Source organism: Zosterops lateralis (assembly GCF_965231275.1).
Source record: "Zosterops lateralis genome assembly, chromosome: 1".
Classification (NCBI taxonomy): domain Eukaryota; kingdom Metazoa; phylum Chordata; class Aves; order Passeriformes; family Zosteropidae; genus Zosterops; species Zosterops lateralis.
Window position 1 is genome coordinate 54,272,209 of NC_139762.1, and position 18,500 is coordinate 54,290,708.

General features: G+C 39.1%; 1 protein-coding gene across 1 annotated transcript in view; it reads left to right on the plus strand.

Annotated features, from left to right (window-relative positions):
* Window positions 1–18,500, plus strand: part of GLI3 (GLI family zinc finger 3) — a 208,876-nt gene that overhangs the window by 136,788 nt on the left and 53,588 nt on the right. The window contains exons 5-7 of the mRNA XM_083855267.1: window positions 280–485; window positions 5,370–5,516; window positions 13,172–13,373. Of these exons, the coding sequence (XP_083711393.1) occupies window positions 280–485; window positions 5,370–5,516; window positions 13,172–13,373 (555 nt within the window). The remainder of the gene's footprint in view (window positions 1–279; window positions 486–5,369; window positions 5,517–13,171; window positions 13,374–18,500) is intronic.

Consider the following 18,500-nt stretch of genomic DNA (forward strand, 5'->3'; position numbering starts at 1 on the left):
ATGTGATTTTCTCCTTAACTCCTTGGGGAAAGGGTATTGAGAGGTGTAAAGATTAAACCAAATGTAAAATCGTGTTAAAATTAATCAGAGAAATGTTGCTAATAATGGGGACAGAGAAGAATTAATTCCCCATCCTTTTTCTTTCCAGGCAGTTGACTTCAGTACATGTGCAACCTAGTTGTTATTCTTCAAGAAACAAGTGTGTTACCTTTATAGTATTTTTCTTTATTGTATAGATAACCTGGCTGGTTTTGTTTTTCTTCCTTTTGTTTCTTCCAGGCCTTCTGCCTTATCTAGTAGCCCAACATACTCAGAGCTTCCATTCCTTAGAATTTCCCCGCACAGAAATCCTGCTGCAACATCAGAGTCTCCCTTCAGCACCCCTCACCCATACATTAACCCCTACATGGACTACATCAGGTCCCTGCACAGCAGCCCGTCCCTCTCCATGATCTCGGCAGCCCGCGGACTCAGCCCAACAGACGGTGGGTTAAGACAGGCTTCCTGTTTTCTGTCATTGTAGCAACTTAAGTTATATTAATCTTGTCAACATTTTTCCCCCTTGTTCAAAGCAGCTTCACCAGGTTTGTCAGACATATTCATTATGTCATAAATGTTTCAATACTTCATCAGCCGATCATGGCTCATTTGTACATCTCACAAATGTTGAAACTTCAGGGAGAAGAAAAAAAAAAGCTGCCTCATTCAAAATTTATGCTGGAAGGATGGTGTATGTCTTGTGATATCTTTTGTTTGTGGGACTGACATGGGGTGTAATTCTGATCTCCAAAAAAAATCCATTGTATCTGCACTGAATTGAGTCAGATTCTTCTTGAGTGCATGTCAGTGTATAACCATGGAGTTCTTCAGGCACAAAAGGCTTGTTAATTAAAATAGTATTTTTCAATCATACAAAGCATGCACTGACAAGTTACATTTAGTCAATAGTTCTGTTAAACTTATGTAGAATTATTTCAGTTTATCCTAGCCAACAATATGGCCAAATGAAATTATGCTTACCTAAAAGTGGCTGATGATCAAGATTGTCCCTTTTAATCTAAATGATGAGCAGTATACTTGAAATTCAGTTTTTCAGGTCCTGGTGTGACCATGGCTTTTAATTTCCAGGCTATTTGGTCTGAACTGAACTCCTGTGATCACTCTTGTCATTACTCTAGCACATTTCCTATTTGTTTCAGTGGGAATTTTGCCAAAGTGAGCCATCAACAGAGTTGCAAAAAAAGGCTGTCTTTTTAATAGTAGGTTTTTCAATAGTGGGTAAACATAAGCAGTTTGACATTTCAAAATTGTAGCATTTTCTGAAGGGAACTAAAATATAGCATATTCAGAATCAACTATGTAGAGAAAGGTAATTAAACTGGTACTTAAACTATGGGAAAGATCTTTCCAGTGAATTCAGAAACTTACCAGAGTTAAACTGCCTTTAGCTGAATTTGAAAAATGAGCGGTGCACCCTATCCAAACGGATAACTAATTAATCCTCGTTTATAAGAATATATACCTTTACAGTTAATCCATTAGTTATGGGCACATATTCTTATGAGAATAAATTTTAATGAACTATTGTCAGTCAAGGTATAAGGCATGCACATAGGGCTTTCCTAGCAGCACTTCAGATGTTGCATGAATTCTTGCTAATTCTACCCTTTTTGTTTCAGCAAGAAGTATTTTTAAAAATACATACTTTGAAGAAAAAACTTGAATGGTCAGAAAGGCAGGTTTTGACTTCAGGAGCTTTGGAGCTTTAGATACAGGATAAAAATGACAGAGCTATAATGTAATGGTGTATATTGGGAAAACTCTTGTGGTGCGCATTTGGGCTTTTCACAGGAGCTAATGTGCAGAATACTTTGCTATCTTCAATAGTCTTCAGGATCCATTCCTGCAGAATTTAATTTATGCTTAAGGTATGTTCCAGTGGCACACGAAGGTGTGACAGAAACCACCTATCACCACCTATGACATTAAGCTGTATACAGTCTTGATCTTAGGTGTACCACACTGAATTCACTTGCAAAGATGTAGGTACATAGCACCCAAATGACACTCCAGAAACATCCAGAGATGTCACAGGGTAGAATTTACTTTCAGATTCTGGCACCTAAATGTAGATGTGTACAGTAAAGAAATGTGTGATCTTGCTGTGTTGTTCTGCCATTGTAGTCCAGTGAGTTGTAGGAAGGGAAACATCCAGGAACTTCTCAATTCCTCAACAAATGGACACTTGAAGTGTTAGCAGTTGAGTCTGGAGTGCCGTCATAATTATGATGGTAATGAGGTTCATCTGTCTACAGTGCAGATGTTTGGTGTCAGTTCAGGTCTGTGAAATACCCTGCCTCAACTCCACCTGCCGCCTCAGAAAGACAGTTTTCTCCTGCCAGCCTATGTAGCTTGGATACTCCCAGGCTTTCAGGTGGCATGAAACACTCAGGTGTGGACAGTACAGCTGAGTACACTCTGTCTTAATGCTCATCCCCTGAGCTTTGATTGCTGACTGTATACACAGCCTTAATCTGTCATAAGTACATGCTAAATTTACTGGCTTAAGAATCTCTTGCAAGTTTTAAACAAACACATGTTACTTCACACTTCCTGTGAGCTCACAGCTCATTTTTGATCAGTTACCACAGCCTTGGTGTTGCACAGCATCCAATGAAAATACAGTAACTTGATTGAGGCGTTGACGATATCTCAGTCGAACATCATTCTGTTGAAAAGCTGCAAGTTTGTTCCCTGGAATCCATAGTCAGTTGTATGATGAATCAGGTATACAAAGAAGTGCCAGATGTGAGTTCCTGGGATCAGATAATCTGAATTATGGCTTGAGCACTTCTGGAATGCAAATGAAACACTCTTGTGGTTTAAAGGGGTACATGCACATAATGTACTTATAACATAAGGGACACCATGGCTTAAGTGGTATAGTATTTGAACTGTGAAAACTTGGAAGTTGTTATTGCTCTTCTGAAAGCTATAGCAGGATTTCTCTTGCTACCCTAATTGCTTTAGGACAGTTAGATAATTGGATCAGTGTACTATTGGGCTTAGTCTGTCGACTCACAGATGTGGGGATGGCCAGGAGCCAAAACAATCTCGAACATAACTCTTGTCACTTCTCCTTAGCCAGCAGATTTGGTGGGTCAGGGGTGGCTGAGGACTTCTCTGAGGATTTGGAGCAGGCGTAAGGATGGAATTGTTGATGTATGTAGAGGAGAGTGCTCAAATGAAGCTCAGCTGTGCCTGTGGTGCAGAAGCAAATGCCGCTGCTTATAGAAAAATGGGAACAAAGCTGGAGCTACCCTGGAATAAACAAGAAAAAATTCCAGGCTGTATGTCTTCCCATTTACCCTTCATTTACCCTTCATGCAATACATCATTTAGTAGGCTAATTTTTTATGTTTGAGGGAGGTAGTGAGAAATAATCTTTTAAGAGCACCAGAGCATTTCTTGGCATATGGAACATTTAGTAATGCAATAATGTGTTCACTGTGTTTTCTGCAGCAGTTAATTTTAAAGTTTGCAGCCAATGTTATTGTTAGTTAACCCAGACACTTATGTCAGAAAGCTCAGGAAGTATTTTTAGTCTGTCTGGAAATATACCATGGTTGCCTACTACTGTAAAACTTTAAAATCAGTGATTCAGTGTAAGTTACCTATCTTTAAAAATTTTGTCTGAAGAATTTCTTTACCATTTCACAGAAAATAGACAGATTGTATTTAATTGTGAAATCAAATTGTAATTTGGAAAAAAAGACCAGCAACTTTTAATTTATCTCAGTTCATTTTTATGCCATTTCTATTCCTGTTTGATGTACTTCTATTTTTCACAACCCTTTCTTATATGTTATATTTAACATTTTAACATCAAAAGCACATTCTTTCATTTTATTTTGTAGTAATAAAGGCAGATTATCACTTCAGCAATCTGTTGCTGAATAAACTTTTCTCCAAATTCCAATGCCTTGTTTATGTTCAAAAAAACATTGAAAGTGTAAATCTTGGTTCTTTGTTTCTAAAGTTTATTTGTTTTATTTTGTTTCTAAGGTTTGCATTTAGAATCTGATTTTCTAATGAAAATATAAATTATCTTTTTAGTAGCTCTGTGTAGGTAACAATATTCAAAGAATTTCAGCCTAAAGTTTTGTTTTTGTTCAAGATTCAGCTGCTGAGATTAGAAAAAAACTCATTAAATGAAATGAAAGAGTACAAAAATAATCTGGTGCACCAGCTTGGGGTACAGCCCATTAATCTAAAGAACCCTAAGTGTCCTAGGCAAGCTTGCATACCATCTTGTGGTGATCAGACTGTAAACTGTTTTGGAAGTGGGACAGGGAGAGACCAGAGGCAAGGGCTGTTCACCTCAGGTTTCATGGCAGGTCAGGGTCAGGATCAAGGAGAAGGAGCCATCTTATTTTATGAGTACATCCTACACAAGTTTGTGAAATGACCCTCTACCTTCAGTAGTGTCTGAAGCCCGCTGAAAGGAAATGATCTTAAAGTGATGTCAGTTTCTGTATTTGTCCAGAATTTCCCATTAGTTGAAGGCCTGCTTGAAAATTGGAGGGGAACAGGAAGCTCTCATGTTATTTTTACATGAGAGAACAGCTAATATAAGTCATTATCAGAGGACTGCATCACAGTAATCTCACTGATGGGATGTAGAGTCTATTCAGTCTGTGGTTTTGTCTCTGCAAACAGGCTTGTGTGTGTCAACTATATTTATACACGAACTTTGAGGGATGGGATGGTCACTTTTATTGTTTTCAGTCTGTCCTCCTAAAAAACTGACCCTGTGTTGTTCCTGGACAGCTATTATTTGTCCTGGAATCATGCTTTACCCCTGTTTGCTCCTAAGCATAGACACAGGGATATGGTGGGGGAGAATCTTCTAGTTCCCTAAGTTCCCTAAGTAGAGGCTCCAGATACCCGAATGCTAATGGAAGTTCAGCCATGCTGTTACCTTAAAGACAGATTCCTTTGGGCCAAGGATGAGGTAAATGTGAATAAAATGCTAGGAAGGTTCTCTTGCTTTTTTATGTCACTAAATAAATCATACTAGTTTTCATTGCTGTCAGCCTGTCAGCTTTTTTGAGTCACTTAATAATAAATACAAAAATATGAGATCACCAAGCTCATTAATATTTTATGTCTTGCTGGTTTTTTTGAATGGTATCTTTACAGTACCATTGGTTGAAATATATTGACCAGTGGTGGTATATTGCAGACGTTGCTTTACATTAAAAAAATAAATAAACTGTTTTTATAGCCAGAGAAACTGGCAATGTGATAAAACTTTCTTTCTTGTTTATCTTACGTCATTAATGGTACTTTTATGTTGTTTTTTTTAGCTCCACACGCTGGCGTCAGTCCAGCTGAATATTATCATCAGATGGCTCTGTTGGCAGGCCAGCGCAGCCCCTATGCAGACATCATTCCTTCAGCTGCCACTGCAGGAGCCGGGGCTCTTCATATGGAGTATCTTCATGCCATGGATAGTGAGTGATATTTTCTAGAAATATAGATGGTCCTGCAAAGGGAACCACGTGGGTTGTTCATGGTCTGACCCAAAAGGCCTGTGTGCTGATAGAGAAGTGGGAGTCAACATAAGCCTCCTCATGAGGCTGGAAGGCCAGAGAATTGATTGCCAAATGCACAAGGGTTATGTCAAGCCTAAAAGTAAACTTTTAAAGAAAGTAGGGAGAGGAGCAGGACTGCTCCTGAAAACAGATTATAAATTTTATTTCTAGCAAGGCTTGAGTGCTTTTGAAAATGTCCTTTTCTATTTGCAATCAGTAACTCACTTTCCTAGTTAGGCTGAGTATTTCCCTGATGAGTTAGCTCTCTGTTAACAGAAAGTTTACATCTGTTTTTCTATTAGGAGAGCAAGCCCTGCACCTTTGAGAGAGTGCTAGCTGCACTTAGAAGTTGTGTATCATAGACCAATAGACCAGCGACCACTTGTAAAGTGAAGCAGTTTGTTGAATTCTAAGGATCCCAACATAGTTTTCCATAATATTTCCATAATATTGAGAGCCTTCTTTATCCACTCAGTATCTTTCAGCCCTCCAATCTTTCTCTGTTTATCTGTAGAAGGAGGAAAAGAGAGGACCCCATTGCAAACTGCTTGCTACTGTTTCTTTTGACCAACCAGAAGGGATTATGCAGAGCATTCCCCTCGAGTCATAGCTGCTTATATGCTTTTCAGGACGTACTCTGTTCCTTCTGATGAGGGCAGTGAAAAATGGTGGCAAGAAAAGGTGGTGATGTTGACTTTCGCTTGGTAGTACAGACCAGTACAATAGTGTCAGACAACCTTGTTTTCCTGTAGAATTTAAAACTTTTTGTGTACATGAGATTTCTTCTTCCAGCTGTTGGCTGTATGGTTGGTGATCTCAGGGAGTGTGGGTGTTGGGAAGTTTACCTCTGGAACACATGGACATACAGGAATATATATAGCTAGCCCTGCAAAACACATGCCGTGGAGTGTGAAGTACTTGACTGACCAATAATTTTTATAAGAATCAGGCAAGAGAGATAGTTGTGAAACTGCAGGAAAGCTTTATTCATTCTGTTTCCTTGCTAATGAAGGAGTAACATACCTTGCACACTGCAGAAACACAATAAACTCACACAAGCAGTCTGGACTTAAACCAGAAATTAATGTGCAGACTTCCATACTTGAAAGCTTAAGAATATTATACTTCCTGATTGGGATTTTGAGAGGAATAGGGAGAGATGAGGCACACTGCTAAAGTACTGAATGCCTGTTAATAATACCTTGCAGAATGGGAACAATGCTACATGTGGTTCAGGTAATGTAAATTTGCTGCTATATTTCAGCTGCAAGGACAAATCCTCAGCTTGCATGAATGGGCATTGCTTCCGTGAAAAGGATCATAGAACCCTAGAATAGTTTGGTTTGGAAGGCAAATTGAAAGATCATCTAGTCAAACTTGCAATGAGCAGGGACATTTTAAATTTTCAAGGGTTTTGGTTCCTACTGTGAGAGAGTGTCTGAATGCACGTAAGTAGCAGTACCAAACCACATTCTTGGATGCAGATTTCATCTGATTGGTTTATTCAGCCTTTAGAAAGATAAATACCCATATATATACCAGAAAACTTGAGAACAACAGAAGACATGGCAGTACTCATATACAAATAATGGCATTTGCAGAAGGATCTTCATGTGTTAGTAGAGGTTGTGTATGCTGTAATCTACATAGAATTACATCTTTTGTGCATCCCATTCTAGGGATGTTGTCCCTATCTAGAGACAACATCCCTAGAATGTTATCACTACTTACTTAATAAGAAATATTTTGACCTTTGCCCATAATTTCAGCCCACTCATAAAAGGTACCGAAACACCATCTTTAACAAGAATATTTGTGTTCACCAGCTCTAGCTAGGATACATTTGAAATGCACACTTTAATTTGTTTTGTGTTTGTTTTTAAAAATTAAGATCACACATTTGAGATTAATTATACCAGCAACTTTTCAATTAAGCATTTTTTCAGAGTTAGAGACAAAAACTGCACTATTATGCAAATGGGTTATTTTTAAACAGTAAATAGAGAATTAAAATAAGAGTGAATCCTAGTAAGGTCACTCAACTCACCTTCTGTATTTGATGAGAATGTGTTTAGTCAGGCAATAGCTGCTTTTATCTAAATAGAGTATGAAGTTACCCTTTTACTTTGTAAAAACTAATTAAAACTATCTTAACTTGCATGGGTATACAGTAAATTAATTGTCATTAAGTAAGGATCTGAATGTCCTATCATTCATCATGCTAAAGAAAACCCCTTTCTTCTTTGTCAGATTTTTAGATGAGAAACAAGAACAAAACAATTAGCAGCAAGCTGATATTAAGACTTTAAAAAAAATCTCCAATAAGAATGCCCATGTATGCATTTAATAACAAAGTACGATCAGTGCAAAGCAATGCCATTTGTTTGGATTTTTCCTCTTGAAGATTTATATGGTGATCTTAAAAGTAGTCTTTCGCCTTTGCCCAGTCTTGTCAAAGGAAGCAGAAGACACATGAGTAGTTTCCCTCATTATCTGCTATCAAATTTTGAGCAAGTTGACTCAACTGACTGAAAGGTTGCTGCTCATTTATCCCACACAACAACCAAACAGATACAAGCAAGACATTGTTCTTCTTTTGTGAAGCAAGTTTGTCTCCTAATGGTGTGCTTATACAGCATCTAGCACAGAAATTTAGAATCTCTACCCCCCCCTCCTGTAGTGCAAATAATAATTCCAACACCAGCATGCACTGAGTTCCAAAGTGTATTACATACAGTGTCTGCAGTTTGAGATCTTCTGTTTTGCTCTGTGGTACTGGAAAACTGATTTCATATCGGGATTATGAGAGTGGGAGAATTGTTAATCAGAGGTTAAATCTTACCCAAAGAGCAGTAGACTTCTTGAAGCTCTGACCTTTGCTGTCCATGAGCTCTCTAATACATTGCACGAGAATAAAGCCAAGATTATGTGTGCTTAATTGTAGTTCTCCTTCATCCTGTCCGGAATAGCATGAAAACTGGACCAAAATTTCTGCTGCTGCTATCATGCTTTTCTACAGTTTTGGTGGCCAGAGACCCTGTGCAAGCCTTGCCATCTTCTGATTGTTCTAAAACAGTCAGATTTGTTACCTTTAAGTGCAGAACTAAAATAGGAGTGGAGTAGATGTGGAAGTTCTTGACAGCACCACAGTAGCAACAACTGAAATTGCTTGTTGTGACTGTAAAGATATTGAATGCCAAAACTGTCTTTAAGCACTATAACATTTTAAAAATCACTGTCTTTTGGATTGATAGATGCATTTTTCACTTGGCAATATGTTCTACTCTCTTAAATGAGGTTCAATGGAACACAAGTATGTTTCCTGACGTCTCAAGATTCCAAATTATTAATATCCTCACTCTGATTAACTTTTGTCTGTCCTCACTCAGGACAGGAGGTTTCTCTTTTTCAAAAGTATTTGGTATTGACCTACTCCTTTTGGCATTAGAGGCTCTGATAATAACCCAGCTGACCTCAAGAGTTCGGGCAGCTGTGGTGTGTTGACCTTGGCTGGATTCCAGATGCCCACCAAACTGCTCTATCACTCCCTCTTCTCAGCTGGGTGTAGGAAAGAAAAATAGATGGAAAACAACACGTAGGTTGAGATAAAGCAGTTTACTCAGGGAAAAGTGAGAGATTCCATGTGCAGAAGGAATGAGAAAGCAAAAATTTTTATTCTCTACTTCTCACCAGCAAGCAGTATCCATACACTTCCTGAGAAGCAGGGCTCCAGCACACAGAGGGGTTGCTCCAGAAGGCAAACACTGTAAATAACTAATGCTCCCTCACCCCCTCCTTTTCTTAGCCTTTATGTCTGCGCTGGCATCATATGGTGTGGAATATCCCTTTGGTCAGTTTGGGTCAGCTGGCCTGGTTGTGTCCCCTCCCAGGATCTTGCCCATTTCCAGTCTGCCGATGGGGGGGAATGTTGGAAGACAGTGCTGAAGCTGCTTTCCAGCTACCAGTACAAAGCATGGCACTGTGGGGCCTGCAGTGGGAAAAATAATCGCTATCTCAGCCAGACCCAAACACCAACCCAAAGAGTTAAGCCGGAGTAAAAAGCTTTGGACTGGGTTTGGTTTCTGTTTGTGAGGCAAGTTGGAGAATGAGGGTGGAGTATCAAAGCCATTCCTTCTTCTCTCATACTGATGACAGATTTATCATTTTGAAAACTAAGACAAAATTTATGATGAACTTTCATGAAGTGAAAACAAAGTTTTTATACGTCTGTAAACAGAAGGAAGAAGGAAAAGAAAGAAATGAAAAAGGCTTGATTTAAACCCACCCCCCCAAATGTCCCATGTTCACAGCCTTCAATAAAAACTAGTGCCTGAGACATATTCAAAGAAGTTTGATTTAAAGGAAGGGAATAAAAAAGGTTTGATGAAGTTTGATTTAAAGGGATGAAATAAATGATACATGTCTGAAGATTGCCTTATAAATGATTAAGCAATACTAAAAACTTCAACTCAGAAATCAAATTCATGGGCAAATTTGCTGGATGGCATATTCCATTTCTGAAATTTATGATGGAGATAGATATCTGTTATTTTAGAATTGATCTCCACCTCAAAATAGGATCTTTTCTTCTGACACCTGCTGGATTTTTTGTTGGCACACTCAAGTCTTTACTGTCTACTACTGACTTTTTATTTCTATAACATCTACTCCAAAGGGGTGACATTTCTAAGCAAATCTTCACTGTCAGCTTCCATTTGCATGCTTTGCCAAAGCTGATGTTTTTTTATCAGCACTTCCACAGAGGTAAATGGATTTTTAGTGAATCAGTACTCCTTCATTTTCTAATTTTAAAGCATTATTGAGTAGGGAATGCAGTACTTCAGTGGGAGAGCACTGTGAGCAGATGAACATCTCAAATTGATAAATAAATATTGAAGTGTTTGTTTTTAAAATAAGTGCTGGTAAGGCTGGAAAGTTGGGTTTAGTATTCAGAGGCAATGACAAATAGTGACCTATTCCTTTTCATAGTAGCATATGAACTAAAACTCATGTTATGTGAAATGAATGGTTAAGCAGATGTCCCGTAACAAGTGGCCAGCTCATGCTTAAGGCATGTGAGACCTAATTAAACAATGAAGATATGGCAAAACAGTAATTCCATTCAATTGTATTTTCAGTTTTAAAAGTCATGGCCCCCCTGTCTCCTGTGGTCAGACTATGTAGAGGTCTCACCTGACTGAAGCAGGAATGTTCCCTTTCTGCAGGATACTGCAAAATCTCCCTTAGGAGATTGTTCCTGTTGCAGGTAGATGGAGGGCACTGCTGAATTCCCAGACCTAGATGGGGCCTGAGACAGATGCTGCCTGGAGGAACAGAGGAAGCCAGAGACTACTGTATGTGTGGCTCAAGCCCTGGTGCTGCCCCTGACAGCTGTAAGGAGTGTCTTTCTGCATCCCTGGCCACAGATCTCATGCATCCAGAGTGGACACAGGGATGCCCTGGCAGCAGCTGGTAGGCAAGGCAAAGGTGTAACAAGCAGTGGGCAGACAGGCAAGAGCCCTAGCATGACTTAGGCAAAGGGTAAAGGAGATGGGTTCAGTCCAGAGAAGGCAAGGAGGAGGAGGGAAGTCTTTGCAGTTTTTGAGAATGTGCAGGGCACTGCAGGGAGTATAATGTCTGTACTTAGCTATGCCCTTGTAAAACCATGATAAAGCACTTGAATTGTATCCTCATCTGGGGTAAATTACATTACAAGCACTAACTTCAGAGGCATTGTTTTAATTCATTCCAGCTGAACAGTCAGCAGAAAAGAGTTGTGGATGAAAGATGCAAGTGCAAATTACTACTATTTTTGTTTTACCATGACATGTATGTTGTATTTCCTAGTTAGATATATTGCAGTTTCTTAAAGCTGTTGATCATTATTGTTTCTTATTTTAGCACAAGAAAAAGATCTCTCCCTTTGAAAGACATGAAGCACAGCACTAATAAAATATCAGACACAGTACAATAGCAAGCTCCTAAAAAGGAGATAAAGCAGATTACATAAAATAGCATGTAGTAGGTTTTACGAATAAATAAATGGCTATACCTAAATTTTAAATGATGGATCGAGAACTTGAATATTCATTGAAAGATTGGAGCTGTATGGACTAAGGTTTATTCTGGAGACAGCAGGAAGGAACAAAACTTTTTATTACCCAGATGCCAAAGAGGAGAAGGATTAAAAATGGAGATCTGATCTCACAGTCACAACAGTAATAAAATGGCAGCCCTCGATACTGTACTAAAACCTTGGCTAGCATGCACAGAAAGAAGGGAAACCCACTCAGGTGTGTAAGAAAGCATACTAATAAATTCTAATCTAGCTCTGATCTTGAGATGAGTTTAATTAGAGTCATTTGGGCTCTTCTCCTGGTTATTGTTAGACATGTAAACTTAAATACCCTGCAAAAAAATTATTCTGGACACAAAAATTTTAGGAAAGGCAGACCTATACTGGATGCTTGTGGCCAATAGTGAATTATTAGCAAGTTACAGAGAATGTCAGACACTCCAGGAGAAGTAGCTGTAAAGTAGGCATCAAACCCAAGACCTACATAACCCTGGCTGTCAGGATCATTAGAATTCAATCCTTTACTACAGGTTAAAGGGATTAAAAAGGTAGAAGCAGCAGTACTGTTAAAGGAAATTGTTCAGTACGCAGTGGGGAAGCTAATTCTCTCCTTGCTCTCAACCAAGATAGAAAATAATTAAATAAAGGGAATAAATTTAAGGTGATATATCTTCTGTCAGAGTTGGGATGACATGGTAAAATAAATCAGAAGAGGTAGAGATTTTCAGAACAGGACATAAAATTTAGAAATGTAATATGTATTTATTTAAGTGATATCTGTATGTTTGTCTTCACTTTGCTGCTTTGAGAAGTCTAATCTCCAGTTTTAAAGGAATTTGGCAGTTGTAGGCCCCTATACACTCGAGCAAGAGAATATAATGGATTTTGGACAAATTCAAATAAAGCCTACTAAAACGTTTCTCATTTTAATGCTCTGAATGTCAATCTGAATTCTGTTCATAGAGCTGGCGCTTTTAGTGTTTGTTTCAGTCGTGATTTTTTGTTTTGCATCAAACGTCGCCCTGGCAGAATTACAGTCAACAAAGGTGCTCTTCATTTCAAAGCTGCCTCTTCATTTCTCTGCTGTATTTGACATGTGTAGGTTTGGCTGTATGTATTAAAGTGTTGTGGGTTTGGGCTTGCTGGTATCCCACATCTCAACCACTGTCTCATTGCTCATGGTTGAATTAATGATGTGAATGTCTGAGAAGCCATCAGATTCATAAATCACCAGAAATAAGAGTGATAACTCATAAAAGTCTTTTCCTTTTGTTTAGCCATTTATCATTTTACTTGCACATTAATAAACAGAGCTCCCCTGAGGTAAGCCATAGGAAGAAAGATTTTTCTTCCTAATTTTCCTCAATCGTAGCCAGTAGATCACAAATGAAGAGAGCGGGCTTGTCACAGTGTGCTGGTGTCTCCCTCTACCCATCACTGATAACAAATAAATCCGATGAGGTACCCTGGTGAATAATTATTTGTGTTTACATAACAGGCGCCAGGTTTCCAAGTCCGAGGTTGTCAGCTAGACCAAGCCGAAAGCGCACGTTGTCCATATCCCCCCTGTCTGATCACAGCTTTGACCTTCAGACCATGATTCGGACATCTCCAAATTCCTTGGTCACAATTCTCAATAATTCTCGTAGCAGTTCATCAGCCAGTGGTTCTTACGGCCACTTATCTGCAAGTGCAATAAGGTAAGAATTGTATTTTCTACCTGAATTATATATTCTCATTTATGTGTGTCACACACACGAATGTGAATGTGTACTCACATCTTTAAGTAACTTGTGGGGTTTTTTTGTGCATATGTGCATTTTGCAGTTTCTATAATGTATGTTCATTGGAGATTAATTTGAAGCATTAAATATTTTTTTCAAGCTCGGGAGGTAACCACAAGGAACTTTTTGCCGATTATTATCTTATTATCCAGTGCAGGTAATATTTTATCTGACCAGCAGGAACAGCATATGTTGGTGTGTCCGGGAATCTGTTTTCAGAGAAGAAACTCTAGGATAGGTTTGTGGCTTAAGTCACTTCAGTTCTTCTGCCCATAGATATGTACAGTGAAATGTTCCTGCATTACAATCATCAGAAAGTTAAGAAGAAATATGGTACTATTCAATTCAAAGGTTTGGCTTTAACTTTTGGGTATTCATCTCCAAATTTTTTTTGTTCGGTTTTTTTTTTTTTTTTTTTTTTTTTTTGGTTTTTTTTTGTTGTTGTTGTTTTTGTTTGTTTGTTTGTTTGTTTGGTTTTTGGTTTTTTGTTTGGTTGGTTGGTTGGTTGGTTGGTTTTTTTGTTTGTTTGGTTTTTTTTTTTGTACCAAGGAAGTACTGTCATCAGAAATGCTGTGATTTTCACTTGGCTGGTTCACTTGTGTGTACAAGGAAACAGTCAGAAATGGTTGTTCTGGAGGCAGAAGAGCAGACTAGCAAATGAAGAGACGGACAAAAGTTATAAAGAAAAGTGAAGCAAATAGGACACAAAGGAGAGGAAACTAAAGGAATAATGTAAAAAGAAAAAGGGAACTGGAAGAAAATTAAAGGGTGCAGCAGGGAAAATGGAGATGCAACTGGAGAATATTTTTGAATTTGTGGCATGGCTATATGTTAACTGAGAAAAACTCCTTTGGTATTCTAAAAAAATAATCCCCCACCTTTCCAAAGTGTCAGAAAATGTTAGACTTGCATTTATAACCCCTGAAGAGTGCTTCTGGGCCCTGGTTTAACAGCAGCTTCCACCTTCAATTTGCAATGAGGCAAAGAAACAAGTCCCTACAGCAGTTTCTTGAGATGGGGCACCCATTTTAGGCAAGGCTCAAAAACACTACCAAGGTCATGGTTTTGACCCCCTGTATGGGCCAGTCACTTAAAAAGTCAGATTTGATGAGCCTCATGGGTCCCATCCAACTCAGAATATTCTGTGAAATCTGTGAAGTGCCTATGTGGCACATTTACAGCTTTGAAAACAGGCTCTGGGGGTTTTCACTCCTGGAGAGGATGGGCATACAACTGGTGTGTTAGAAACTATGGGCTTGACAAACTCTTGAGAGTGACAGCACTGTAAATACTGATATTAGTGTAACTGCTGTGTTTTTGTTTTTAAGCACTTAAGTCATGCTTCATAGTTCTGATGTACTTGAGTAGCTGTGTAGTATTTCACAGGTACAGTGTCATAGCTCTGCAATACAACTTCCCAGTCAATGGAACCATGGTCCCTGTTATGAAGCTCCATAATGAGGAATGTGATTTATGTCAATGGCTAACAACAGTTGGACCACATCTGTCAAATACATGTAACTGTGTGGAGGTGTGCTATCTGCACTGTCATTAAGATGGGACAGCACTTAATAACTAAACTCCTTTCACATAGTTTGTAACTTTGATAAAGCAAATAGTGCATGAAAGTTGGCAGAGTCTTTACAGTGGAGTAAGTCTTCTCTCCTTTTACTTTTTCAAAGCAAAGCTGGAGTCAGATGAATAGCTTTGTTGAAGACAGTTGTGGAATTGGAGGGAGTTGTGGGCAAAGACTGAAAAAGGATGCTAGAGAGTCTTATAAGCGAGTCTTGTGAAGTGTTGTCACTGAAGAAAGCAGTGCTTGTGTGACTGAACCTTTGTTGTTTTCATTTTAGTAAGAGTATGTCCATTCAGCATGCAGAGTTGAAAATTTACACCTCCATTCTTCTCAGCTGAGAGGAAGGAAAGGGAGAGCTCTTCTTCCTGCTTTGTAACTCACCTCTCTTGGTTCCCTTTAACTTCTCCCATGTGAACCTGTCTATATAAACCAAAATAAACAATGATGTAAGGTATTAAACCCAAACCACATTTTATTGCCTTAATAAATTCCAAGACTAAATGCCAACAGGACTGTCAGTAAAACCAAAGTTATTATTCACTCTCTTGCAAGTAATACATTCAGCACAAGAACTGTTGTATTGAATAAAACCGTAGGTTCATCGTGTTTAATATCCTGTCAGCAACTGTGATCAAAGTCTAGAAAAAAAAATTTCCTGGTGTAAAATCCCAACTTCTGGAAACTTGCAGGTTAATATCATCGGAGTTGCTGCAAGAAAATGGTACAATTCAGCAAGCCACTAGAAGGAATTGCAAGACAGGAAGGATTTCTGCTTTTGATAGTATCAGTAGCATAACTATACTTAACATTACACTATCCTTCTAATTCTTGATATTATTTCCTATCTTTTTTAACTTAGTCCAAATAGTTTACACTTGGCAGCATTTTTCATGGTAAATACCTACCTAATGCTGAATATTTCCAAAAAAACATCAGCAAGGTTATTAATTTATCCAAATGAAGGCAAGGGAGAAGAGACTTTTCTGGACAAACTAGAAAAACTATTGCTTACCTTTTTACTGGGAAGCTGAACTTTGCCAGGAATGTTGACTAGATGATGCAGATCTGATCTTTGCTGTTTTTGAGAAATTGTTCTATTCAGCCAAGTGATAAGCCCTTAAGAGGTTTCTATTAGCATGTGTTAAATAAACTAAGCACTCAGCATGTTCCAGTCCAGGGCCCACAGGGAGGAAGGAGGACCTTTCCCTGCAGCTGCAGCTCTGGTACATCCTTGGGAAGCCTGTGAAGGCTCAGCTGTCTGTCCAGCCATAACAGTTTTGTGGAACAGAAAGCAGTCTTCAGAGGAAGCAGGAGTCAGCCCACAAGCTGTACAGGCTAAGCAAGTTGGCACAAAATGCCTTTCTATAACACAATATAAACTTGCAGCTGAAGAGAGAAAAGGCTGCAAAATAAAGCATGCAGAAGCTGGTCATTCAGAGAATGAAGGTACTGCCCCCTTGTGATTGTGCTCTGATACCATCTTTAACTTCAGGGTTTCACAGGGCCCCTGTCTTCTTCAGTGCACAGTCTGAACATCCTCTGTGTATCAGTGAGAGCCACAGGACACTGCTTCACCTGTTCCAGGCAGCCTGAAAGAGGAGGGACCTCGTACCTGGTTGTTTGCTGCCTGGAGGGCAGACTGTGCTCCGCAACACAATCCCAGACTGATGCTGGGCAAACTAATTAGTCAGAAGTCACCACCAGGCTCAGTTTGTCTTCTGGAGTCCCAGCCTACCACTCTTAATTCTGCAGAGGAGTCAAATTGCTCACAACCATGACTTGAAGATCCTGACAGCTGTTTTGAACACTTTGTATGCTGTATTAACTAGCCCAGATCTTGCCTGAAATTGGGCAACTGCAATGAGTGACACTTTTTGCCTCCATCTTTCTTTAATGCATGTTCCTGTGCAAAATGAATCCTTCCCCCTCACCTCAGAGGGAGGTTGAAAGCATTAATGTTTTGTGAAGCAATTAGATTATACAGTGATGAGCACAGTGGAGAAGCTCAGGAGGGTGTCAGTAATTAATTATTCACTGAATGGTTTAAATACAAGGGAAGATAGGCCTATGTGCATTACTTTGGGCACAGAGAACAAAAATACCAGAGGGCCTCTTGCTGAAGGCTACTGTATGTCTTGTGAACTGAATGAGTTACAAATCATGCAGAGAGGAAAAGGGGTATACTGTCATGTAACTAAAAGCTGATGAGTCAGCACATGAAGATACGGGCAGGTTTACTTCTGGTATGTTTTATTTTGTGAGTTCAATGTTCTTGTACACCCATTTCTGTAAAGGTACTACTTGAGTTAAGAAAGTGTCTCCAAGACGTCACTGGTCTTTGCACTGGCTGAAAGAATGCATCCTGTGCTTCACACAGCTTTTCAGCATTGGGTCCTCTATATGAGCATTGTGGGATGCTGAGGATGAAATCAGGTGAAAAGAGCCACATTTTGGTCTCTTTACAAAGCCAAGCACAGAAGGGCTCTGGTATTTGACATGGATACTACTGTAGTTTGAATAATAAATACTAGTAGTTTTGCACAATCCAGAGAGAGCTGAGCTTGGCGGGTGTGTTGCCATTGTCAGCTGTGTAGTGCTGGATCCTGACTACTGGCTGAGTACTTGAAAAGGAGATGACACTCCTGCTGACAGCTAATAGTGGATCTCCTTTAGCACACCAGGTAGAGCTTCTACTTTGTGCATTTGAAAACATCTGGTTTAGGTCTCAGCTGGGAGAGATTATGCAGAAAGGAGATGTGTGAAATACCATCAAATGAGGATAATCCTTCATATGACATTTACTCATTTGGTTACCTGCCTCAGTCCTGCAGTGCAGCGCCCCTGCTATTAATCCTTTTTCAAGACATACTAAATGTTGTATCTGCTACCTGCTACAATTATTAGACTTTGCACTTCAGTAGCACTTCTTTTTGAGAGACAGCATGGTTTAGAGTGAGTATGGAGGGGGTAATCACTTCCCATGATATTAAAAGTACTGATTCAAAACCTTTACAAAAGATTAACTGGTCTTTAATAAACACAGGAGGCTGGGACTTCATGTTCCATAAAATTGGAAATTTAGAACCTCTAGTCCCTTGAAATTTAGTCCCTTGGCAATGCTGTGATACCAAAATTAAAAAGTCAGTTTTCAGAAAATGATCCAAATTCCCTGTCAGATCCATGATGTTTGAGTCAGTAGTTCCACCTACTACAAGAGACTTTCTTTGGGTATAGGCAGATACAACTGTGAATATAACTTAGCCATCTGATAATAATGTTAAAATTGAGTTTCGTGTGAGCACGAGAGCCCTTTGGGATCTCCTTGAAGGTTCGAAGGAAATTGAGAAAACACAATAGCACTTTCTTTTTTCCCTATGCACTGCCCTGCTTCCCTGATAGTATCAGAACAATTAACATAGTGTGCTTAATTACAGCCAGACCCTGGCTGCTCTGGCTCCTATCACTTT